Genomic DNA, 27,265 nt, shown 5'->3' on the forward strand with positions numbered 1-27,265 from the left:
CAATGACCTAGGACCTTAAAGTTGGGTATCATCGGCTTCCTCTCGTCACGGGCAACACGCTCGTTTTTTCCGCGAAGCTCTAGCTCGATCAGGGGCCAAACGGCAAGGGGGGGTCCAACCGACCCCCCCCCCCCCTACACATTAGAAGCTGGCAAACGCCGCACACATGCGAGGGTTAATCCACAATCATTACAAATATTTTACTCTGACAATCTTTCATCATCACTATCACAAGAGTTACTTCACGATGGCCATCGTGTCTCATCGTTCCCAAAAGGGTTCATACAAACAATACAACAAACACCACTGCAACCAAACAGCTCCAGCGAATCCCTAAACAAGCAAACCGTAATGCGATATTTTGTAGCATAAATGCCGTGTATTTAAAGCCCAAATGTAAAACTGACATACAAGCTTAAAAAGCTGTACCATTATAGGCACTTTGTGTTATACAGAGCCTGAAACTTGCCATTAAAACCAAATTGACGCCGGTATCAGTTAACTTCGTAATGTGAAGCCAGATACCCTGTATTCAAAAGGATGGCCCGTTACGTACGGACACCCGTTACGACTAAAATAGTGTAATATAAATGATATAAAGACATAAAACATGAACAAATATGCCGGAACGCCAATTACACGTATTCAAACTAGCCGTATAGGAAAATAGTACTTTTTCCAACCCACATAACGGTCAATTGCATGAACATTGACCACGAGGGGTGACTCTAAAACTAGCTATGAAATCTGATACAGATACACACACAAAAAAGAAGCACACGAAAACACAACAAGAATAAGAGCACGTCGAGCAAACAACGGAGACAGTACACAATATACGACATCTGAATCACGAAAGACAATGAAGGAACGTAATAATTAAATGAGCTAACCCGACAATGTTATTGAAAGCTACACAAAAGATTACCTATTAGGCTATTAATGCACAATATCTCAGACCCGGTTTTGCGTAGGACTTCATAACAATGCCAGGCGGTATTTCCGATAACATTCAGGGATCTTTAGCCGAAAACATTAAAAGTGTCTAAAAAGTGCTGGCATATGTAAATATTTACTCGTTTAATGTATTATTACAATCCATCCTAATCACGATATTAAAAAATACTGCGATTATTTAACCTAGGAATGTAACCGTAACAGTACATAAAACTTCAGTAGCCACAAGAATACATTGCCACTGAGTTGCTCCTAAAAAGTAGCATAAATAAGCAGGAAGCATAAAATAGTAAATGAAACACAAAAGGGTTTAATGTACCGATTGCATTTAGCAACTATCTGCACCTAACGCCCATCCAATATCACAAAAGCACGACCGACTGCGGCGCTACAAAATATCGATACATTTGTTTCACGAGCCTAGGCTGAGCGCAATGGCACCGATCACCCAATCACTTGTCAAAAAGCATCATTTAGGTATACGGGAAGCTTTGACAATGCCCCGTCATGTATTACGTCTTCATTAGGTGATTGAATATCTGTTTAAAGGATGCGCCAACTGTTGAGACCATTCTACAGTCTCCATTGGAGATAATGCATTTCAGATCCCTGTTGGGCCTATTTCAGCTCGCCCCAATACGGGCTACATGCTAAATCACAGTCTCACAGTGCGTGACGCTACGCAGTACGCACTAGGTGTATGAAACCGTTTGCTTTACCGTTCTGAATTTGCCACCCTTTCCGTTCAGGGGCGTTCGCCACTTGGAGGCACGTTGGTCTTATGGTATGAAGCACTGACGTCGCGCAGAGAACTGGGTTAAAGCTCACGCGAACCCGTGTAAAACTGTGCGCATTGAACTGTCGGCTTCGAGGGCTAGCCCGTAAGGCTAACCGTTGTGTTGTCAATATCGCACGCTCCAATAGTTCGATGGAGTAATGGAGCTAAGAGTAAAAGTGCATACGATTGACGGTACACGGAAGAGGAGAGGGAGAGAGATGTAGCGAAGAAATACAAATACTTGCGTGGAAGCTTGACTAGACGATGACCGTTGCATCTGAGACGACTTTAAAAAGATAAAATCGGATCTTGCCTGTTCTCTTCAGCTATGATATCTGAAAGTAGATGCAGGCTGGTGTCAATCAATAGGTCAAAACGTCATTTTCACTGGTGCGTTTTCTTATGCCTTTAAAAGGGTTAACAATATGATTGTATATAGACCAAAATACAAGACAGAAAATCTACACATCGTCCTTTTCTGAGGTAGGAGAGCGAATGAAAGGGAAAGACGCAAGATACATTTTGTGAACCCCTGGAAAGTGAAAGCAGCAATTTTACGAGCACGCAATACGACTGCGATTCCAACTCTTCTCCCTGCCTTCCATACGGTACGAACACGTTTCGAATTGTAAAAGGAACTCATCAAGCGCGCATCGTACCCTCAGTTTGCTCACTATCCAGACGTAGGGTGCGGTAAGGCAGCATGCGCTTGACGGACCGCCAGGGTGAGGTCAGGCGGCGAACCCCGGTCGCCGGCACCACTTACCACTGATGATGGTTTGCCAGGGCAGCATCACGTAGGTCAGGTAGGTGCTGAGCGGCAGGCTGGACGTCCGCTTCGTCTCCCTCCAAAAGTTGAACGTCTGAGAGAAGCCGCGCATGGACCAAATCGGGTTACAGACGCCGTCATCCAGCTCTGTAACAACAACAGGAACGATGGCGTTAGATACAGAGCGTCATCAGAGACAGCGCGTCAACAGTGTCACCAACGCCATCACAAACCGCACGTGATCAGGTATCGCACCACAGCAGAAACAGTACGTCATCAGCGTCATCAGGGAGAGCATGCCATCAACAGCGTCATCAGACAGTTCGTCATCAACGTCGTCAGAGACAGCACGTCATAAGCGTTATCAGCGTCAGTCGAGGACGTCATTCACGCAAAGCAACAGTCGGCGATGCCTGATGACCAACGCTGTGAGAAGACACAGACCCGCTGAGGTAGAGATTTCTATAATTCATTGTTGTTGATTTCTCTAAAATTGTTGATTCATTCTCTCCAGGAACCCGCACAAGTTTTTGTTTGTTTGTTTGTTTGTTTGTTTGTTTGTTTGTTTGTTTGTTCATTTGGATTCTAAGTGAGCCAGCTGCTATGGCTGCGACTAGGTCATTTAGCGCCCATTCACATATTTTGTGATTGAATAAACATTTTCAAAAAAGGATAAAGAAGCTATAATTCCGGTCCCTTTATGACGCAGTCGCTGGACCTGACAGGCTGCGGAGTGCGGATAGTTGTTATCCGTAGTGGCTAGTGCAGCATAATAGCACCAAGCGCATACCGAGACCGAGGTCGTAGGTAATAGTTGAGTGCCGAAACTGAGACGGACTGCGTCTCTTCCATACGACTAATCCCTCCCTCTCACCCCAGCGACAAACAAACCATAAAACCCCGCAGCCGTCTGAGGGACACGAGGGCCTACCCCTGCCCCGACCGACCGCCCCTCCCCCCCCCCCACCCCTCTGTCGGAGACGACCGAACCTGAGACGGTCCGGCAGTACGACACCCTCCCTGCTCCGTCCCTCTGGGGAGGGATCCGGCACGTTCGGGGCACGTCTGACGGCCGCGGTGCGTTCTCTGAACACAGCTGTGGCCGGGGCTGGCGTGGCTGCCGAGTGCCGAGTGCTGTGGCTGCCGACTGCCGACTGCCGAGTGCCGAGCCGGCGTGGCTGCCGGATCGGGTCGGGTCCAGGGTGCAGCATGGGGTAGTGGGGCTGTGCCGGAACCGCCTTTGCCGGCCGCTGTAGCTGCGCCGTTGCCCGCACGCCACTGACCCCGTGAGACAATGCCAAAGAAACTTCGTCGACGGCTGTTTTATGGACGTCTTTTAGAATCCAGAGTCTGAGTTTTTACCATCAAATGAAAGTTGCGAACCAATGATCCCATCCGTATTCCAAAGAGGCGATGACAAAGATGGAATGGTGGAAACGATATATGAGTCTTTAGTTTCGTACGAGTGATGAGTGACTAAACCAAAACACTGGTGATCCGGAAACTGATTCAACAAATAACGACCATATATTCCCGGCCATGTTCCCTGTTCTCACTGTCCGGAAGCGGAGAAGGAGGGTTTCCCAAACGGGCCCCAGCCCGCCGCTAGCCGACCTCGCAGCTCTCTCCCCTCCCCTCCCTTCCTCCCCCTGCACCTTCCCCAGCTGCAGCCCAGACAGCCTCAGGCGTCTCGAGACTGTGCAATGCCGCCGTGTGGCACAGAGTCCACGACCACAGCTGCGAGCTAGTCAAGTTAAATTCGCTCTTGACCTGCTTATGTACATTGTTCATGTATGTTCATGTAGGTACATGTATTGTTCACAAAACAATGCATCGAAGTATTGAATACCTTTACCCGGCCTGGCCACTGGCATTGAAATTGAACTCAGCGAAAAAGAAAAAGACATTAATTTCCAGCTGACTACCTATCAGAGGCCAGTTATACTAACAGAAAAATCGCCGAGTGCCCAAATTTGTGTTGCCTTCAGTCGTCCCCAAATTTCGCTATTCAGGCGAAAAAGTCTACTGCTGTTAATATTAATATCAGCCAGCCTAACTTGTTTTCACAATAGCGGTTTTGTCGCGTGATTAGTTGATCGTGAGGGAGGCTTTTAGAAATGAAAATACCGGCAGCCGGCTATTTTTCTGTTCATAAAACTGGCCTCAAACGAGGAATAGTTAGAAAGAGGAGCTGTGAGCTCAGCACAGATTGAATGGCGGATCCAGATGCTCTGTGATCTAGGCATTGGATGCTACGGTAGTGGCAACTACTCTTCCAATAACTATCCACACTGCAATAATTCCTCCAATTTGGCATTCTTATGCGTTGCTATGGAATTTAATGCACATTTTGTCTCATGGAAAATGAACTATGATGCCAAGCGAGCCACATCCCCAGCCGTCTAGAAATCAGTAAAACGCTCATTTTGCATGACCCTGAACTGCCATCATTGAAGAGTAACTATGTACCTATATTGCAAGACTTTCTCAGACCTCAGTAGCTGTTACCCAAGGAAACCGGCACAGCTCTACGACGGCTTCGCCCAAGTTTAACAACTAGATCCTCCATTGCACAGATGCAAGCCCGAAAGCAGAGCTAAAATATCGACCAATCAATGAACTATGATGCCAAGCGAGCCACATCCCCAGCCGTCTAGAAATAAGTAAAACGCTCATTTTGCATGACCCTGCACTGCCATCATTGAAGAGTAACTATGCACATTGCAAGACTTTCTCAGACGCCGTCTAGGCGGAAAGTGTGAGTCAGTTGTCTGTCAGTTGCCAGTCGTTGCCAGTTTGGTAGAGCCCGCTGCGGGCCCATGGCGGCCGCGGCCGGGCCGGTGCCGCACCCTTCACAGCTCCCAGCCGCCGCCGCTAGGGTATTGAGCCGCCGCGCCGGTGCCCCTCGCCGCCCGGTTCACGATCTCAGTCGTGATCGAGGTCTGGCCGACGGCGGACCGTAACGAACGCGAGTGGGAATCGGGACCGGTCACACACGGCATCAAGGAAGGAGGAGAACGGGTGAGTGAGAAATAATTCAGGAATATCTATCTTGCACTGATTGGGGTTATTGAGTGATTGTGATTAAAATCAACTCGGTAAGTGTGAATCGTGACAAGCACGCGTAGCAGGAGGTATTGCGCGACCCCCGCCAAGCCACGCGAGTACGATGTTGCATGTTCTCTTATTTAATTGCGACTTGTTTGGACCTCCCATGTCTTATGTGATACCTTTGGACTTCTTCCTGACCTGAATGGTCGTGTTTTTCTTTCACAGACTGCGAGTTGTCTGAAACAAAGCCCAGGAGGATGGCAAGACTGAAGGGCTGCTGCTGCTGCGGTCTGCGCGGCGGTGCGAAGTCTGTCGGGGTGTTCTTCCTCGTCATATCTCTGCTGATGCTGATCGGCGTCATCGTCGCCTGGGCCGTGTGCTACTCGGTACCGACCGAGTCGCAGGGCTTCGGCGTCGACACGTCGGAGGGCACGTTCGGCCTGAACGTGGGCGAGTCGCGATCGGTCATCGGCGGACGCAGCGAGAAGGTCGAACTGAACCTGGGAAAGCTGGGCCGCTACGGCGCGTCCGTGTCCGACAGGGGTCACGTGTCGCTGCACACTCCCGGCGGCGAGCTGCGCAGTGACAACAACCACCTGGTGCCCGGTCTGGACGGTCTGGCCAAGGGGGTGCAGATCGCGCTCATCTGCTGCACCGTGTACGTGCTGCTGGCGGTCATCTTCAACAGCCTGCTGATCCACGGCGTTGAGTACGACTCCAGCTGCGCCGTCCTCGCCTGGCTGGTGTTCTACGGCATCCACTTCGTGCTGCACTCGATCGCGGTTGTTGGAGCTCTCATCGCTTGCCTCGTGATGGTCGGCAGCGTGAACGTCAACGGCGTCATCCTTCCAGGCATCATCGGAGGCGTCGTCGACATTGGCGTCTGCGTGCTGCTCTGGTTCTGGTGGGTGCTCGTGCTGACCTTCTACCGCGAGCTCCGCGATGCCACGCGCGGCTTCAAGTACCAGCGTGAGGTGTCGCTGCAGGATTCGCCCACTCCGCTCGTGTGCACGCCGAACGGCCAGCTCATCAAGGCTGAGGAGTGTGCCTAGAGGCGGGCAGCCAGTACCACGAGGCACGAGCAGCGGGAGATATGGAGGTGCCGGACAGGAACCGGAGTCAGGACCTGGGGTCCGGGACGGGACGGGGGAGACCAAGGGGGAGACCCCCTGGTCTCTGCAGGTGTATGACAGTGCTCTGTGATGTTTTAGAAGCGAGTGATGCTCCGGGGACCGGTGTGGCGTGTCTGACTCAATGCGGCGCGGTCATGACCAATAAGTAACTGTGTTGGGAAACAAGGTGTATTTTCCGGCATGTGTTACTGATGCGTTTGTTTTCATCACTTGCTTAGTTTGTCGTCTTCATTAGCGTTTGAGTCCACGATGACGCGTGGCGTTTTGCACCTGCAGGTTGCCCCTTATGTTTAATTCAGAGCTTCTTTAGACGAGCGGTGACGTCAGATGCGGGCCGTAGCCGCGGATTAGTTCAGAGATTCTCGCGGAGTGAAGTACTACGCTAGTAGCGTTATGTGAAGTTGTTGGAAAACAGCTAACCTAGATGGGGGTAGCGTGTCAATGTCATGTCACCGCCCATTCATTTTTAAATAAACACGCTTTGTCTATAACCCTGTTTGTGTTGTGGAACGAAATCCGAATGATGCGGTTTAAATATTATCACATCCTGACGTTATTGTTTTGATGGATATAATTAGAGGCAAGTTCGAGAGCTAGTGGCATGCCTGAAGCAGGGGGTCAAAAGATCAAATCATCCGTCCAAACGCCGAGGTGCAGAAAACCGAGAAAAAAAGAACTCGTAGACTGCAGAGCAAACCAGGGAGTCAGGGACGCACACAAAACACAGCACAGGCGGGGAATCAGGAACAGGAAGGTCCTCAGCGTAGGCTGGGGACACAAAGGGAAATAAGCACATACTGGGATAAATAGTAAATACCAGTGGGTCAGAGCAAGACTGTGACCAACTAATGTAGAAAATGTGAATAATTTGCTGCGAGCTAAAGCAGTTTTATTGTCACCATAGAAATATGTAATCTTCAGGATAGCATGGCAAAAATAAGTGCCTTTATAAATATACGTGCACACCCAGATTCGCCGAATAACAACCAGCGTAGAAACAGTAGATATTTGGAAACAGAAAGGGATTTTTTCCATTTCTCAGTTATCAATTCCAGATCAAGAGACCGGACGGGGAGGGCGGCATCTGAATCCCCGACTGCAACATGAGCCGACTGAGATACCGACACAGCCAGTCGTGCCCGGGGAAGGCTGACCTGAGTGATGACACAGCTCAGGACAGACCGGGGGAAGTCCCCAGACCGGATGACGCCGCCCAATCATAACAGTCCCGGCGCCTGGGGCATTCCACGATAGATCGACCAAAATTTTATCAGATTTACACCCGACCATTTTTGATTTTGATGAAATCTTGTCTACAGGGTTCTCTTATGCCCTGAAGTCAATGGTGACAACGCCAGACCCCTACGGTCAGCGGTTTAGGAGATATAGCCCCGGGCATTTTGACGAGGTCACTCTGCAGAGTGATTTTTGAAGTGCTTATATCTCCTAAAGGAATGAAGGAAATGCATTAAACCTTTGCATCGTTGTGATCGTGGTGAAATGGGCAATTAATTGGCCATCTCGGATTTTCAAAAAAATGATTTTGATTTTTAGCTGTGACGTCATCAATTTTTAAACTTTCTGGCTACCCCCCTAGTACATTAAAATTTGCCATTATTTTTGCTCAGAAATAAAGTTCCGTCAATTTCCTTTCGACTGGGAAAAAAACAAAAATGGTAATCTTTCTACAAATATTTTATTTTATTTTTTGAAAATCGCACTACAAACTCTGATTTACAGAATCGGGTTATTAAGCAATATAAGACACATCTGCGAGGACCAGTTACTTCCAAAAAGAGGTTATCTGGGTTTCGGCATATAACATAGGTGGAGAATTGTGACCAGCTGGGGGTGCTCGGGCGCAGCAAATCCGCCGCCGCCTAGCGGTGACCTTGACCCGCGCCGCCCGGCCGCGGCTCCAAAGCCAAGCCGGCGTGGCCGGCGTGGAATTGGGAGAGCTCGAGCACCCCCAGTCCAGCACAATTCTCCACCCGTGGCATATAATATTCTTCTCTTTAACCCGCGCCGGGCCGGGGGGGGGTGTTTGAACACCCCCCTGCGGTTTTTCGCAGATATCTCAAAAACGGCGGCGCTCCCGTTTTTGGCACACCTGTTTGTGAACCTTTTCCGCACATGTGAAAATTTCAGACCCAGGTCACCTTAGGTCAGGTCACCAGGTCACGCCAAGTGACCTCACCTCAGAAAAAATAAGAATGCTCGTCATAGCTACACCGATTGATCGATTGCCTTGAAACTTTCAGCGATTGATTAGAGCAACAATATCTATAAAATGTATATCGGAATTTTGATATCGGTGACCTAAGGTCAGGTCAATTTTGCGACCTCTCCATTATAAGTCAATGGGAGAAAATTGAAAAGCGTCTGTTTTGCACGAACGTTATTCTAGACACTCTCAAACATCGAGATGTAGGTAAAATGGACACACTGAACCGGAAAATGGCAACTCTGACCCCTCGTTATGTCCCGGAGGTCATCTCAGGTCACGAACAGAATCTAACAGTTTTTCGCTAATAACTTCTGATAGAGACGTGCTAGAGCGCTGAAAACGCCTTAGATGTGTTCGGCTCGACGTTGCGGATCGACTGATATGCAACATGACCTTTTCCGGTCAGGTCATGACCTTGACCTGAGGTCAAATTTTCAAGTTGACCTTTCAAGGTCAAATTATAGTTCATTCGACGCGTCTCGACGAGAGGAACACGATGGTGGTAAAAGTAATGTCATGACTCTTTTGAGTCAAAAGTTATTGCCGAAAAAAAAAACGTTTTTCGTAAAAACGGCTATTTTTGGAGTTTTTGCCCCCTGGAGGCTAAACCGTTGACCTGAGGTCAAATCTTAGAACATTGCTCAGAAAGGTCTGTAAAAGGGCTATCGAATGCGCTTTTCCGCGGCGCTGTAGCTCTATCGGTTCCCGAGATAGCCGTTGGCAGTTTCCAAAATGTTGAAATACCGGACATTTGACCTTTGGTGACCTCTGGTGACCTGACCTTTGACCTGACCCAAAAAATGACCGAAGTGTTTTCGTCCTTATTTTGGACGTTCTTTCGATTGCCGCTTACCGCGTGTCGGTACGTGGCCCAGGAGCCGAGTTAGAAGGGGGGGGGGGTGTTCAGACACCCCCCCGGCCCGGCGCGGAATCTCAGAGCACCGGCCCGGCGCGGGTTAACTTCACTTTTGATAACAAAAAAAAAGAACTTTAATATTACTTGCACAGGAGTCAATATAATGGCAAAATTATACATACTTTTGAGCTGCCACAGCTGCCTTGTTTATCAACGTAGCTCAAATGACCAACCGACAGTCGATTTGCAAAGCATATTTACGAACCGACTAATTATAAACGAACAAAATAATTGGTAGTTTCAGGAAGGCAAAAGGTGGTGTAATGTGACTAGGTATTTCATCAGCGAATCATCATTTTCAACGCTGGATGCAATAAAAGCCATAAACAACGGAGTGCATTTCTATTGCAGTTGCAATAACAGACGGCAAAGCACCAATGAATGAACGAGATCACGGCCACACAAACACACTTTTTACTTATTTGAGCTACGTTGATAAACAAGGCAGCTGTGGCAGCTCAAAAGTATGTATAATTTTGCCATTATATTGACTCCTGTGCAAGTAATATTAAAGTTCTTTTTTTTTTGTTATCAAAAGTGAAGTTAAAGAGAAGAATATTATATGCCGAAACCCAGATAACCTCTTTTTGGAAGTAACTGGTCCTCGCAGATGTGTCTTATATTGCTTAACCCTCGCCCGTAAACGGCGATCTGCCACCTTCGCCCATGCAGGGGGGGGTTGGTGCGACCCCCCCTTGGCGTTTGAAAACGGAGCGTCGTAGAGCTTAGCGGAAAAGACCAACGGATTGCTCTCGCCGAGATCTCGCGATTGGTGGTATATTTTTTGGTCCTAGGTCAACATTTGACCTACTTTTGACCGGTCAAAGGTCAAATTTTCGGAAAAATAGACTTTTTCAAATTTTCCGCGGCGATTGCGGCAAAACGGTGGGAGATAGCGACTTGAAACTTTCACTATCGTGTTTCTTGATCAATTCTCTATCGTTTGGTATGTATTTCGTTTCCCTAGCTCTAAAAATGGCGCGTTGGGAGCGCCGGAAGTCGGCAAGGTCACAGTCGGCGGCAGAAATTCGAAAAATCAAAATTTAAATTTTTGAAATCTGATTGTATTTTTGGATTTGGGATGTCCATTTGCTCCCTATAGAAGCTAATATTGCTGCATATTCCCATTGAGGTGACAAGAATTAGCAAAATAGTGGTTCGGGCGCTTTTCAAAAATAGTACCGGACGCTGTTCCTCTTGTGACGTCATAGCTCCGTGACCTGACCTGACCCGGTCAAGTTTCTTATACCATATGATAGCCAATACTTGCCCCAACATGCATGGGAAGTTTCATCACGATCCATCAACCGATGTCCGTACCACCGGCAGGAAACCTCGGGCGTTGGCACTCAGTTTGTGAAAATCCGGCCGGAGGCTGTTCCCTTTGTGACGTCATAACTCCGTGACCTGACATGACCCGGTCAAATTTTTTTTATCAAAAGATGCGCAAGGTTTGCCCCATAAGGTACCCAAAATTTGGCGGCGCTGCGCGCCGCCGTTTTTGCACTATTTCCGAAAAACCTCAGGGGGGGGGGTTGCACCAACCCCCCCCCCCTACATGGGCGAGGGTTAATAACCCGATTCTGTAAATCAGAGTTTGTAGTGCGATTTTCAAAAAATAAAATAAAATATTTGTAGAAAGATTACCATTTTTGTTTTTTTCCCAGTCGAAAGGAAATTGACGGAACTTTATTTCTGAGCAAAAATAATGGCAAATTTTAATGTACTAGGGGAGTAGCCAGAAAGTTTAAAAATTGATGACGTCACAGCTAAAAATCAAAATCATTTTTTTGAAAATCCGAGATGGCCAATTAATTGCCCATTTCACCACGATCACAACGATGCAAAGGTTTAATGCATTTCCTTCATTACTTTAGGAGATATAGCACCTCAAAAATCACTCTGCAGAGTGACCTCGTCAAAATGCCCGGGGCTATATCTCCTAAATCGCTGACCGTAGGGGCCTGGCGTTGTCACCATTGACTTCAGGGCATAAGAGAACCCTATAGACAAGATTTCATCAAAATCAAAAATGGTCGGGTGTTAGGCCTTGGTCGATCTATCGTGGAATCAGTGGCCTGCGACCCACCCGGCCGACCCGGGCCTGGCGGGGGTCGGTGGTGCAACGTGACCCGGGTGGCGACACGTGTGCCGCCTCTCGCTCTATATAAATAGCGAGCGACTGATGACATGTGGGGAATAAGGGGGAGGGGAGGAATCTATCATATTATTTTCGATTTCAAAAAGCGGCGAGGTGATATATTTAGGACGGCGACCAGTTAGTTAGATGTTCCTATAATAAAGTCCTCCCAGTTCTGTGTTTCACTGTTATACTCGTAGGGTAAGGGCGGGTAAGAGTACGCGGGCGATAAGAGTACGCATCAGCTGTTTCGGTTGCTTAGCAACGCGGGTTTGTCGAGTTCATGAAGTGACATGAAGCCGCCAGTGCGTCAGGGCTGTCTCATCCCTATCTCCGTAACGTGTCGTGTGCGACCAATGACGTCACGGCATTGCGGCGTTCTGATTGGGCGGCAGCTCCGAATCGCCCGACTGGTGGTCCCCGCTCGACAAGCGCACGTGCGCCGACTAGGCATTTGTAGTGGCATTGACAGCAGAAAAAGTGAGCTAATGCAGAGCTCTGAATATACTTGAATAGAGTCTAAGCCGTCAGTAATACGTAAAAACGTCAGATAGGTTTCTTGTTCGTCTTGATTCGAGCTTTTATGTGATATAATTTTTACCTTAGTGTCGAGTCTGGCAGCTATGTGGGAGAGCCTTAAAGTTGGGTCATTTTCCATAGGATTGCATTACAGCCGTCCGACCCTTCGTACCTGTGACGTCACGGAAATCGCTGCTTCGGCCTAATGAGCATACCTTCTATATAGGGCCTTGCCAGTGCGTGATTGTCACCAACGGAACGTGGGCGTTGAGCGGCGACGCTGTTGAGTTTAAGGCGATGAATATTATTTTCGAGCGTTATGATATTATTATGGTATGATACAATAATTTTGATACTTGGCAGTTGAGATAAGGTACATTTCCGTGATTGTTGTGGGAAACTTGTGAGGTTATCTGGGGAAATACTGTGCAGTGCAATATTCTGTTTGCGAAGTTTTGCACAACGTTTCGGGGTTGTTTTGTGCGCGAATTGCATGTACGGTAAGAGGACGCACTGTTCGGGAGGGTAAGAGTACGCAGAATTATACATTAAATCGAATATACAGAAATATTAAATTATTAATCTATCGCTCAATGACGTTTGTTTTGTAGGTATATCATCAATGGAGCACTGTGATGCAGATGCGTACCCGAAATTCTTCCAAATACGAGTTATTCTCCCTTTTGATTGTGCATTTTTTAAGAAACACACGGCATGATTATTTCCTGATTTATAGACTTAAAAGATTTATTTTATGCTTTTCTTTTTGGATACTAGAATTAAATTAAATGCCTTCTGAGTTTGAAGTTAAGCATTTGGACAGTACAAGCTGCATAGGTGTGTGCTCATATGCTTGCGTACTCCACCTGCCTGGCGTGCGTACTCTTACACACCCCATGTGGTAAGAGTACGCAACTGCAGCGGTTCAGAAAATGTCAGTTTTAGACCACTTCCATTTACGCTGAAGGATCGTTGCCCCATGGGTTGATGGCTAATTCAATGAAGTTTAATATTTCCTATTTGCGATTTCTTTCTTTCAAATATTAAACAAATGAGAGCAAGAAATCCACTAAGTGCGTACTCTTATACGACTTCACCCTATATGCCTACATACTACATATGCATAGCTAGTCCAGTGTTTATATCCCAAGAGATAACGTATGGCACACCTCATATGTCGGCACGAAAATGTTTCCAATCATTATCACGAAATGCATGACACAAGATTATTTTTAAGGTTATAAATGTAACCGTTGCAAACAACTCAACATGTGTTTGCGTCAGGCATTAACTAATGCAGGGTCAGCACAATGCTAGGACGGATCCAGTTGCCAGTCCTGTGATCATCCGACAGGACATTCGCTCCCGCTGAGAAGCAAGAGCTCCGCTTCCGGGGATCCCATTCGCGATAGGCCGTCTCGACATCCTGCTGGGGTGCTACTGGCCACACATGGCCGTTGCATTCTGCACCCTTCAGCGAGAGAGAGAGAGAGAGAGAGAGAGAGAGAGAGAGAGAGAGAGAGAGAGAGAGAGAGAGAGAGAGAGAGAGAGAGAGAGAGAGAGAGAGAGAGAGAGAGAGAGAGAGAGAGAGAGAGAGGAGAGGAGAGGAGAGGAGAGGAGAGGAGAGGAGAGGAGAGGAGAGGAGAGGAGAGGAGAGGAGAGGAGAGGAGAGGAGAGGAGAAGAGAAGAGAAGAGAAGAGAAGAGAAAAGAAGAGAAGAGAAGAGAAGAGAAGAGAAGAGAAGAGAAGAGAAGAGAAGAGAAGAGAAGAGAAGAGAAGAGAAGAGAAGAGAGGAGAGGAGAGGAGAGGAGAGGAGAGGAGAGGAGGCAGAGAGAGAGAGAGAGGAGAAGAGAACAGAAGAGAAGAGAGGAGAGGAGAGGAGGCAGAGAGAGAGAGAGAGAGAGAGAGAGAGAGAGAGAGAAAGAGAGAGAGAGAGAGAGAGAGAGAGAGAGAGAGAGAGAGAGAGAGAGAGAGAGAGAGAGAGAGAGAGAGAGAGAGAGAGAGAGAGAGAGAGACCCAGGTTTACACAGGGGCAGCTAAGGCGCTGCATTTGAGCGGTTCAGGTAGTTAGTACTTGAGTAGACAATGAACAATATTATTGTAAAATACGTTTTACTCATTACTTGAGATAAATTGAGATTCCATATTCCTTCTAGATTCACCTCACGCTACTGTTCGTGCGCTTAGAGGCTGTTCGCTCAGTATGGCCATTGGCCAGATAAGGTTGCTTGCAATGCTCAGTATGGCCAAATAAGGTTGCTTGCTCATTGCTCAGTATGGCCCGATAAGTTTGTTCGGCAGGGTCCAGCAGCGGCTACTGGCCACCAAGTCGCAGCAGCAGCCCCGCCGGTCTGGTTACCGCCAACACTGCCACAGCTGTCAGTGGCAGCGCCTGTCCCTTCTATCCCACTGGAGCTCATATACCAGCCCCTGCCGGCGGGTCGGGTGGTGGGATCTGCTGACGACACCCGGGCCGTGCACAGTGCACACTGCAGAGTGCAGAGGCAGACTGCAGGCGGCTGGGTGCTGACGGGCCGGGCCGGACCGGCTGCACTACGCCGCACCACGCCGCGCTAGGGCAGACTGGAAAGGCGAGGAGCGCGGCGAGAGCCGACCCCGGCGAGACAAACCCGACACCGCCGACCCCGGCCAGACGCCGCCGACACCAGAGCGTGATCAGACATGTTCCGTCCACCGACGCGTTCAGAGACAGCTACTCTGGCCCGCTCCAAAACTGCTGAGGATACATCTGGCCGGGGGATATACGGGAAATGTGTAACGAGGCCAGCCTGAGCTATCAATTTCTTGGAGAACGGGGATATTTGTTGGTTGTCCCGAACATACCAGAGCCTCAGGCCGCGCGGAATGTCAAAATGAACAGGGGCCGCCTCGCATTGCCGATTCCCTTGGGTCGATTATGTTTACCCATAAAGGATTTCACAGAACCGAACGACACCAACCAGCGCTGCCTAAGCACTGCTGCTAACAGTGCGACAGCTGAATACTCCCATTACTTGACTGCAAATGTATGTAATGTACGTATGTATGTATGAATGTATTGACATCAAAAGCCTTCCATATATAGCGTGGAGATTACGGCGAATGCCCGCGGACGTTCCCAAATAGCATACCAGGAGCCAGCCGAACTCTTAATATTCCACCCACCGACGCTAGAAGCGCCAGCCTGCCAGGACTGACTTTCAGTCGTCTCCGACATTCACTCTGAGTCGGTCCAGTCCGCCATCGCGCGCTCTCCAGTCCACCGTTCAGCCGCACAAGGTCATGAGAACCTCTGGAGAGCACCCACGGGAGCCGACGAGAGACAAAGACCCACTGTCATCCCCCGTAGCTCTGGCGTCGGCCGGGACCGATGTAGGGTCGGCTCCGGCCGACCGGGCTGTCCCCTCTCCTGGCGTCGGAGGGGGATGTCAACAGGGCCATTTGTCCTGTGTTATGGCCCCGCTGAGCTCACAACTGTTCGGATACAGCTGGGGTCGCGGGAGTCGCCAGGCTACGGGTGGCTGGATGATGGAAGTGGAGAATGAGATACACGGACATTTTCATGGAAGCCGGAGCTGCACGGGGATATACAAACCTCTGGCTAAACAAACTCCGATGCTGCATCCTGGGCTGTGCGGTCAACAGACAGCTTCATGAGATAAGCTGGCGATGAGACTATTCAAGAAGGCACAGCAACTCACCAAATAATTTGCAATTCTCCCTCTCATCGATACTTTTACACACAGCTAATAATTCACTTTGTTTTCCCTACCCAGTCATGTTTTACGCCAGCAGAAATGTACCCTAACCATCATTTATTCACTCTTTCTGAATGTATGGCCTATCTCAGTTCCTTTCCTTCCACCACGTTCCGTTCTCTGATCTCTCCACTCTCAATAGCCCGACGTTTGACGCAGCTAGCCTCCGCTCCTCTTCCTCTCTCCCTTTCTCGCTCTCTCCCTTTCCCAGCGTCCGCCCGACTGGGACGTCATGCAGCATTCATGCCTGGATCAAGGCCGGTCGCTGCGATACCTGCAGCCGGGCTATAAACAACAAACAGGAATGGCGAGCGGCACACGGCCCAGTCGAGGGCGGTACAGCTCTAGACCGGGACATGTGGCCGGTGCAAAGAGAGACAACGGTAAGCGCCACGCCGTGTGTAGGTCGCTCATGATCGTTAATACAATACAAATAAATACAAAACAGCGATCCAAATATCACAGCGTCTTACAATGGTGTCTTACATGAACATTGAACACTGAAGGACCGGTAGCGTATGTAAAAGGGCTCGTGTGCTGTGAAAATGAAAAGGGACGTACCCCAAGAGTAAATGGTTCGCTGAATGCGAACAATACAACAATGCACGGCAATGTTAGTGAAATAACTGTACAATGAAAGAAGTCTGAACCTTGAAAGTAAAGCTACAAAGTAGGCGGAAGTCTGAATGCCAGGAAACAAGTTCAATCTTCTGAAGAATCAACCATACAGCTTTCAGCCAACAGCACGTATACCCCACAGCATTGCCTACGGCCGTTCCGTCCATCCGACCCAGCTGCTTTGTCTACGGCTCGCACACAATGCCCGTCGGCCGTCGTTCCGCGGTGGTGCGGTGTAAATGCCGGTGATTACGAGTGCCGGGCCGCCAGCCCCGCCAAACTAGTGCACCGTGAGTCGGCACAGCCCAAGGACACGCCGTCCCCAGTGCAGGGGAGACGTGCCAGAGGTGAATAAACAACGGAAAACCGGTCCCCTGAGCCAGCCGGCTTCTGCATGATACAGAAGGTCACAGGGTTCCTAATTCCTATGATCCATGATCGAGGTGCATGGTTTTAGGTTATGCATACTTTTTTACGAAAACCAATGTCCGGTATGGGCGCAGGCGTGCGCCGAAAATTTTTGGAAAGCGCAGCCCCGGCCTCGTCCGACATTTATTTCTAAAATTTGTCTACATTTCTAAACAGCAGTCTAAAATTTGTCATATTCGCAGTTAAGATAGTCGAATAAAGCCCGGTTCCCACTGGGCCCGTCTCCCGTCGGAACGGGCCCGTCACCTTCACCCACCGTTTTGAAGGTCGTTTTCACCCCTGCATGCCCAGTGGAATATGATAGCCATGAAACGGGCCATCTGGTAGCTATTAAAAAACTGCTCAAATTGTATGACGAAAAACTTTCAAACTCAATTTTTAGCCATTATAGAGCACGCAGTGTAAGACGAAGAATTGTCGTGACAAAAACGATGCGAATGATTCGTTCTACGCAGTGTTTATATATCTACAGAAAGGAATAGTCAGGAATAGTTGACAATGAAACATAGATCACATGAGTGGTAACGTCTCTTCTCTCATGCTTTTGTCGTAGATGAAGGGATAATTTGTTGTGCTGGTTCTGAAAGTCGTCTTAAGTGACTAAAAATTGTGCACGTTTTGTTGTAGTGAGTGAGTGGGCAACGGAGAGGCTGGCTGGCCGGCCGGCAGTCGATGGGACGTCGCCGCGCCGGCCTAATCACATCGCCAACAATCCATGTTTCCGCCCTCCCTTCCGCTCTTCTCCATTTCCCCATCCCTGACTCACCCGTCTCTCCACCCTTTCCTCCCGCCCCCCCCCCCCTCCCTCAGGGGTCCTCTGACTCACCTCTCTGCCTGAGGAAGGCCTGCTGCACGTGACACCGGTAGTGGACCACGGTGCCGTCCGGTGTCCGTGCACACTGACATCGCCCCGCTGCTGCCGCCGACGCCGCGCCGTCCTGACCACAGGCGCGACGGTACAGCATGCCCGGGGTGACGATGGGGTGTCTCGCCGAGGGCCGACTCCGAGCAGAGTCACAGCAGGATGATCGTCTCACGAAGCCGGCCCGTGCCGATGCGGCCGGCATGGTGACGGAGGGGGCGACGGTGACGCTCGGCGCGACGGTGACGGTAGGGCTGGAGGCGGTGACGGAGGCAGTAACGCTACAAGCGGGAGAGCTGGAGACTGTGGTAGCGGCAGCCGTAGAAGCAGTGGAGGAAGCAGCAGTGTCTGTGATGGTGGTGTCCGAAGTTTTACACGTGACAGTAGCCGCATCAGCAGATGCGTTCACATTCACTGCACTCCCGCTGCTCGGTTCTACACTAGTTTCAACAGTGATGTCAGTGCCTGAACTTATGTCCTCCTTAGTCCGAGCATTTCTAGCACTGTCCGTGTTTCCACCGGTATCACAGCCCCGGCGAATCCGCTCCAGCTCACGAGTCGTATCCTCCTCGGTACTCTCTCGTGTCCCCATCTCTGTGTCCGCCTCGGGAGCGGAAGTCCGTCCAACATCTTTGTAAGTAGCAGACGCTTCAGCACGGTCTTTCGCCACATCCACCGTCACATCTGCCCGGGCTTCCTCGCCTTCTGTGGGACTGGGAGACACTGCGTCGTTCGATTTCGTGCCATGCTCCAATGTAAGCCGCTCGCCAGTCTCTGGGCTCAGCGGTGTGTTTCCGGAGCTAGAGGTGGCCGTGAGCGTTCTATTTGAGTCGTCCTCTTCGTCGGCGCTACGGTCGGAAGTCTGTTTGGTAGAAGACGTTACACGTAGCTGGTTTGCGCCGGCAGCAGCCACCTTCTGACTGATGGAGTCTATGCTCTTCGCCACTGACAGTTTCATGCCTATGAAACAGACATACAAAACAGCTAAGCGAGCGGTCCATATGCGCCTCAGGCATACACAAGGCAACTCTATCACACATGAATAGAACAATGCTGCGAGAAATTTACATTTCACTCAAAATACACGAGAATAATACTGTACTGGCGTTAATTGTAAAAAAAAAAAACTGCGGCCAAAATTGTTTAAATAAAGTTGAGCGTGGTCACTCTCTATTGAAGTTCAAATACTCCAGCAAGGCATGGCAAAGCTTTAAATTTAACGAGTAACGCCAAGTTCAATCAATTTCAAGCCAGGTTCAATGTCACACTTGCGACTCAATGGGCCACAAGAGTCCCAGTGGTACAGCAGACTCCTTTAGTGCACCAATAAACGGAGCAATATGCCAAAACAATGCACCACTACACACGCTAGTCCGGAAACTTACGTCAGAGGAGCCAGCGTGCACTTATGAAGTAGTACTTAGTAAAATAATCTTGCCTATCATGGACTCACCAGCTCGTGGGTCGCCGGCCTCAATCTCCGTGACCGAGTCTTCTGCCAGCTCAGGTCCCAGCTCCACGGAGCAGCCGCCGGGGCCCGCACAGGGGGACTTCATTCGGAGATTGGCCTTCATCAGGTGGTGGAAGTTGCCGCTCGGATCACTGGCACGACGCTGAAAAGGATGACAAAGCGTCAGATATGCAGCATTCAGATTTCAGGTTGAGTTGAGTACCTATGCAATATGCATTTAACACCTCAAATAGAAATTTTGGCAATCTGCAAGCTTGAGAATGACCCATTAGAGTTATATAGCAGTAACAGACACTAAAGTATTCACCGCCCTTCCAACGCATAACAATGCTACGAAACCATTTGACAAAATGAATGAATCAACATTCAAAATAAAAGCTGGTTAGACAACAGTCTTCGGCTGAAATTCAACAAAGTCTTTGTCATGGTAACCAAAGCATTCCCCAAAGACCGGATGAGCCTCATACGTGTAACAGCGCATCTCTCATCACCGCCGCGCCGCGCCCACGCCTTCCCCCGAACCCCACCACCGGGCTGTCCGTCCCGGGCACGCTGACGGCCGGCCGTCCCGCGCGGCGAGTCGGGCGCCGCCGGCCGGCCGCGCCGGTCATGGCGGGATTCCCATCCGGACCATTTCGGCCGTGAGCCACCCGCCAGCCGCCCAGCGGGCCGTGTAATGACGGCGTGGCAATGCTGCGGATGCAGCCCGGGGTTGCAAACTGCGAACTGCACAGTGCACAGGGTGCGGAAGAGGGGTGGGAGGAGAGGAGAGGAGAGGAGAGGAGAGGAGAGGAGAGGAGAGGAGAGGAGAGGAGAGGAGAGGAGAGGAGAGGAGAGGAGAGGAGAGGAGAGGAGACGAGAGGAGACGAGACGAGACGAGACGAGACGACGAGACGAGACTAGACTAGACGAGACGAGACGAGACGAGACGAGACGAGACGAGACGAGACGAGATGAGAGGAGAGGAGACGAGACGAGACGAGACGAGAGGAGAGGAAAGGAGAGGAGAGGAAGAGAGAAGAAAGGAAAAGAGAAGAGGGGAGATAAGAAAAGACGACATTGGGAAAGTACCTATGCCTACGACCCTTCAAAGAATTAAAACGACTGAGCGATCGCAGCGATGAAGAAGAGTCACGTACTGCTAACAAGTTCATAACACTCTCCAGAACTAAATGGTAGGAATTTGTCAGATGCCAGTTAACCGCCCAGTCATTCAAACATGACGTACCCTATCATAGCCGACTCCTAGATTTTGCGGCGCCCACCCGTTCCCCATCAACTCACCTGAGCGTGTTGATAGTACTCTCGAGCTTCTGCGCCGCCCAGCTGGTCAGTAAGCGAGCAGCCGGGCTCACTGGCCGTGGGAGACAGACACTCCACATCTGGGACACAAAGAGAGGCGTGAAAGCACTAGAATAGCGGGAGCAGACCTCGAGTACTTAGATGTAGACCCACTATCAATGGATAAGACGAGACCTAGAATTACATTCTGCATCCTCATATCATGCAATCATGTTTGCTCCCTATTGTTAATTTTTCAGTAATCAATATTTCTGGTACATTAGAATGCTGCAAAATTAAATATTTATTCTCATATGTTCACCTGATAGTGCCATTGGCCGGCGGGAACTCTGGATGGAGCAACTCCTGGTCACCTATCAATGGGTGACGGCAAATTTCGTTGATGATGAATATTTCGGGTTTTAGAGCACCCGGACTGAGCGGTGGTGATCGGCGCCCACCCGACGGACAGAAAACTGTCTTTTCTAAATCAGAATCGGATTATATTGCACGACATGGCATTCACAGCGAAAATTGCCATGACAGAGATCGCGAATGATAGCAAATGGTACGTCTGACAGGAATTCGGCATGAGGAAAAATGGGCGGGTTTATGCGCACTCATTAAACCGGATGTTGCAATGGTTCGTCATAGCACATAGCCGGAAGCTGTGGCCATGGTGATCGGCCAGTCACCGCATTTGTTTACAGCTATCATCGTTTTTATAATGGGGTATTCTGAGTAATGGAATGACACGACAAAAACAATATTGGTATTCAACATACTCATTGCTCACATTACAGTTCGTCAAAGGTGAAATAGATTACCTTGGCAAAAAAAAAAAACTGTCATGAATCGTCAATCGAGGCTCCCACACAGCTTTTCTATAAAATGTGCATAACATGTAATTATGGCCCTCGTTAAAAACACGATTTCATTGCAGTTCTGACTTCTGATCCTCCTACGTGTACGTCATACCAAAACCATCTGCGATGATGGTCTCGATAAATAATATCACAGCAGCCCCCGTCATCCCTCCCCAATTCTCACCCCGATTCTCCCACCCTCCTGCTCAGCTCACCGGCCGGTTTGGTGACGGCCAGCTCTGCGTGACCCTTGCCCATCGGTCCGCGGACTCGGACAAACTCCATCCGCTGCGCGTCGGCGCCCGAGTACAGACCGAACGTCATCCTCTGCGCCATCCTGGTCGTCAGGCTCGTCTGCAACGGCGACGACACCGTCAGTCAGCGCCTGAATGCACACAGAGTGTAGAAAATAGCCGGAACTTGTGCTGCGTGTTAGACACCGTGGTTATTGAAGACGCTCAACAGACGAAAGATGGCCAGTCAGGTAAGTGAGAACGGAGCGAGAGCTAAAATGGCGTACTTATTCGTTAAAATGCATGCCTCAGAGTCTTACGACAGCAGCCATGTGAAATGAGACCATCTGCATGGTGGCGTTGTGCCTTGTGCCGCCCTCTACAGTCAGCCATGAGCCAGGCGTGGTCGTTACACAGCACGCACCGCCCATCTAAGCTTTCTGCACAATATGCAGTAATCCCCCGACCACCACATGATCATTGACCATGACACAAAACAAAACACCTCCACACATCAGTCATCCCAGCCCTGAAGTCCGTGTCAGACTGCTTGCAGCCACCCTGGTAGCGTACACTTTGCTTAGAGCCTGACACCACTCTCTCTACACCTACCCTAGCGTCGTAGACTCTGCGCAGGGCGTCGTAACGGACCGAACCGAGGAAGATGACACACTGCAGAGCGGCCGTGCGGTCTCGAGCCACCAGCTCGACCGAGACCATCTCTCCATCTCGGACCACAATGTCGGTGAAAGCCTGCCGGGTGGGACCGGGGAGAGGGGGAGGGGTCAGAGGAGTGCAAATGTCAATGGAAAACAGTTGGGATTGTGAGAGACGGGCGAGCGTTCGAGGAATTCAAAAAGACTAGCGAACTTAGCGGCTACCTAAGTTTTAAGATTTATGAGTGCTCATAAGCTGCAGCTGAGCCTTAGGTCGATGACAACGAAGGCTAACGAAAGTCTAAATACATGATACAAACGAATCAGCGAGGAAGGCAATGCAAATAACCGGTGAGCACGATGTGGCAAGGAGGAAAAAACAACTGTCATATGGAAAGACACACTAAATTATGTCGCGGAGAAACTAACAAAATTATTTTCGACCTTGTATCACAAGTGACGTTATCATTTACGCGAACTGACCTCGTCGAAGTTGTCGAGCATGAAGCAGATGTTGGGGTAGGTGATCTCCTCCGAGGTGCCTTTGTCGCTCATCAGTCGCCGGCTCGGCGACGCCCACACGCGCTGGGGACAGAGCACATAATCATAATCAATGGTACGACTCGACAAACGCAAAATCAGCCGGTACTGATACACGCGCAATCCGTTGCTGGAAAAAGAGTTAAAGATATACCTTAACAGATAATCATATCCATCCTTCTTAATGATAATATTGATGGAGCTACGCAGTGCGTAGCTCCATCAATATTATCATATACGCACTTAAAGTACGCACTTAAAGCATGTATGTATTTCACCATAGCACCCACCCATTTTCTGCATCAGCACTCATCGCAACAGCACTTATCGCCTTCCCCCAACCAGCACTGCATATCTATTCCCCCTATCCAGCGCCCCTCTGTCTCCACAGTCCGCCCAGCCTACCCTCGTGTGTCGCCAAAGCAGCGCCCCGCCCCGCCTACCTCCGTGTGTCGCCGGAGCACCTGCAGCTCTTTAGGACTGGTGCGGGTGCACACGGCCAGGGTTACGTAGTAGTCGAACCGGTGGATGATGAGGTTGGCGTAGATGGTTTCCTCCCAGTCGATCTCCGGGTCGCCGATGGGCAGCTTCTTGCTGTCACGCCGCAGTACCTCCAGCAGGGTCTGAAAACAGCGCAGGGAGGGAAAATGTAAGCTAATCTGAGACCTGTAGAACATGACAGGCTTGTTTGACAAGCGATGTAGACTTCGTGTTGGCGATTTTGGATGAAGTCTAACCGAAAACATCGTCAATGACAAAACGTACCGAGCTAGCGTACGAAGCAAGCAGTTACCTAGCACATGATAAATAAACCTTTTTACATAAAAACATGTTTGTTCACAAATGAAAAAAAAATCAAAGCATATTGTTCCTTGGCCAACTTCGGTCTTCTTGGCAGTTAGCCAACTTCGCTTCACGAAGTGCTCTGCTCGTAGCTGATAAAAAACTCACCTCATACTTGGGGCTCTGTTTTTTGGCTTCCTTGAGATGTCGTTTTCGTATAAAGAAGAGCAGATCGTCCGACTCCTGCGCCGTGCGATCCTCCTCCATTAGGAAGTGGCGCGTAAACAGGTCCGTCCAGTAGGTGGAGCCGTTGAGCATCACAAACCCGCTGTCTGGGAAGACAGATCGCTGGTCAGAGCACGTGGATGATAAATGGAAGGTCAAGGCTCAAACAGACACTTTTGGCAGTCAGGAAATCGACGTATGTGAGAGCACGCCATGCTCCAATAATTACCTCTCGCCCGCATCGAGCGCACGAGCGCAATCTAGCAAGCCATTACCTGACTGCCGAAAATACCTGTTTCAGCCATCAACTAATAACGTTTCAACCATGTATATTTATAAGAAAATCTTCTGCAATATGCGATTCCTTTTTCATGTCGCTAGCGAAACTCGTAAGCGACTTTCAGCTAAAGAAAAAAATCACCACAGCCAGTACCTATTTTTCTGTCTAGTCACAAGTTTGGAATGGGTCACCACACCACGCAAAAGCAGCCCAGTCTGGATGACACTGCAGCCTGTGCTGAGCTGAATGAACCCTACAGTGCACTTGTAACAGACCTCTATGACTGATTGTAATCTTTTCATCAAACTACACCAAACTAGGCTTTAACACAAACCAAACCGATTCCTCCTATAAACCATCATTTGCACAATGCACAATGAATTTCAAATACTTGCATGATGGCATTTGTCCCATGCCACTCTACATTATAAAACCCTATTCATACCCAGCATTGTAAAGACTTAGATTGTGACATCACATGACACAACCCATATTGTGTCTAAACATCAATATGAGAAATATTAAGATTCAATGTCCTGATGATTGAACAATAGTCACATGCGATATGCCTGGCATATGCTATGCCCTTCACATCAGACTTACCGTCTTTTAGTAGCTGTCTCATCTCCTTAGCCCTCTGAAAGTTGATCTCCTCTATCAACTGTTCTAGAGAGCTCCTCTGCTTGCAGTTGGCAGAACCTGATGGACACGCCATTTTGCAACTGGAATAAAATGGTAATATGCAAAATTCAGAAGATCTCAAAGTCAGTCAGGCCAGCAAAATAAGCAGAGCCATTCTTACCCCATAGTGAATGAAAGGTTCACTCGGCAGTGATTGCTGTGCTGCAGAGTGCAGACCACATCTATCAATCATTTTTTAGAATCAATGCTGACCCTCTCATGGCCTCTTCTCTTGGATAACTATGCAACTCACGAGTGTTTCAGTCAGTGTTGCAGCATGTTACAATCGCATTGTAGGCATATCATTAACAGTGATGAATGGATGGATACTGGATATGGACGCAATTTCAAAACAAATATCCAAGGGATGCCTGCCACCTGATCCTAGTGATGCATTTGCAGGTAATCATGTTTTCATACATTAGGTACTGATTAAGTACAAATCCTTCAATATGCCTATTTATTCCAGTCCATTTAAATATTGTCTCAGTAGTCTCTGACTTAGCTCTTTTTAATGAATTCAGCTAACCTAAGCAAGTTTTCTTGTTACATTGACAAGTTGAGTAATACTTCACATCAGCTGGTAGTCAGTTACAAAAATGTTAACATTAATGAAAGGTGTTAACATTTGTCAGTTAACTGAATCTTCTTTGCAGCAATGAAATTTAAAGTCTATGAAATCATAAGTTTAAGCACAAAATATTCCCTTTATTGAATGGAACTGACATCAGGAAGTGCTTCTTCACTGTACAATGCATGACTGATTGGAACAGTTGGAACAGAAAGACTGCTTGGAACAGTCAGTCTTTCTGTTGAGGTACCTATACTCTGTTCCGTTTCATGCTTGCAGCCGAAGTGCCCTGCTGAAAGCAGTGCGTGATTTCTGTGTATACAGCTCTTACATTTTAAGACGCAAATTCTTGAGGGGAGGAGCGATCTGCCGAAGAAACTCAGACTGCAAGCTTGATATGGAACAAAGTCTCTGCCTCAAACCTGGCAAAGTTGAAGGAAATGCTTCACCTGAATTTGCATGACAGGCTTTTTGACTTTGAGTAACACTGTCACTTTCATTGAATATCTTATTTGATTCCCTCCCCACCCATAAACCCCGGTTCCCAACATTTCCCCGAAAATGGCAGCAAAAAACGTCATATGGTACCACTGAAACGGCAGAGTTTTTCTCTCGTCCCATTCATTCGCATCGTCGGTACGTGCGCGTGGGTACGTATCGTGTTATGAAGGGGTGCAATAGGTTGTTATTTTTGTGTTTTTCATTTTTCAGCCGCACGTAAGTATGATATCTAGATTCAGGACTTCAAATAATGTAAGAACATGTAAAATTTATGCTTGAACAATCAATCAGACCTTATGCAAATATGTACCCTATTTCCTTTTATAATTTATCTTACAACCACCACAACTGAAAAAATGAAATGATAAGAAAATGGCAAACATTCAACCCATTTTGACAATCTTGATCTGAATCACCAGAATCACTGAGACTGGTCAAATTCAATTCAATCAGATCACTTAGTCATTGAAACACTTTCAAATATTCTTCCCTAAAAAAGACATTTTTCTTCATATGGTCGGCACGAAAATCTCACAAAATACACACCTTTTCAAGTTTTTTTAAATTGTTTACACAACAATGGCGGGGTGTGTATATAGCTATATACAGTGTATATAAATAATAATTACAATACTGACGCAGCAGACATATTTGATGCAGTTACAACAAAACTACTGCAAAAATAAGATCTTTCAAATAAATGCGAAATAGTGGAAGTTACATCCAAAAATCAAAACAAAAACAGTGTTACGGGTAGAGGAAATTACAAAACAGTTACAAAAAGCAGCTACAGCAGTTTTGTGGTTCATAAAGCAGCTCTCAAGAGTCAAAACGAAGTGAAAAATAAAAACCATAATTTCATGCTGATCGCCTAATGCTAGAAGAATCCACAATGTATATAAATAAGCAAAAACAATCAGAATGTTTTGCTGACTATGAATTTCAGCAGGCTTCGATGCTTGTATACCATCATATCTTACTTCCAAATACATTCGGGTTTTTCAGCAGGCTCAGGCCTGTT

General features: G+C 48.4%; 2 protein-coding genes across 3 annotated transcripts; one reads left to right on the plus strand and one right to left on the minus strand.

Moving 5' to 3' along the window:
- Positions 1–355: 355 nt before the first annotated feature.
- On the minus strand, positions 356–26,879 carry LOC122388046. The gene is made up of 12 exons (XM_043378812.1): positions 26,791–26,879; positions 25,095–25,213; positions 24,155–24,318; positions 23,647–23,826; positions 23,147–23,248; positions 22,620–22,760; positions 21,990–22,128; positions 20,912–21,009; positions 19,610–19,769; positions 18,121–19,116; positions 2,502–2,651; positions 356–2,070 (listed from the first exon to the last, which is right to left on the minus strand). The coding sequence occupies exons 2-12, from the start codon at positions 25,204–25,206 to the stop codon at positions 2,024–2,026; spliced, it is 2,289 nt and encodes a 762-aa protein (XP_043234747.1). The 5' UTR covers positions 25,207–25,213; positions 26,791–26,879; the 3' UTR covers positions 356–2,023.
- LOC122388047 lies at positions 5,285–7,242 on the plus strand. Of its 2 annotated transcripts, none has more exons than XM_043378814.1 (2): positions 5,285–5,525; positions 5,781–7,242. In XM_043378814.1, exon 2 carries the CDS (start codon positions 5,813–5,815, stop codon positions 6,605–6,607), a length of 795 nt encoding a protein of 264 aa, XP_043234749.1. In that variant the 5' UTR covers positions 5,285–5,525; positions 5,781–5,812; the 3' UTR covers positions 6,608–7,242. The 2 variants fall into 2 exon arrangements, with proteins under 2 accessions (XP_043234749.1, XP_043234748.1); XM_043378813.1 differs by having other exon boundaries at positions 5,422–5,528; positions 5,779–7,179.
- Positions 26,880–27,265: the final 386 nt, after the last annotated feature.

This window comes from Amphibalanus amphitrite, unplaced genomic scaffold (assembly GCF_019059575.1).
Source record: "Amphibalanus amphitrite isolate SeventyFive unplaced genomic scaffold, NRLGWU_Aamphi_draft 000306F_arrow, whole genome shotgun sequence".
Classification (NCBI taxonomy): Eukaryota; Metazoa; Arthropoda; class Thecostraca; order Balanomorpha; family Balanidae; genus Amphibalanus; species Amphibalanus amphitrite.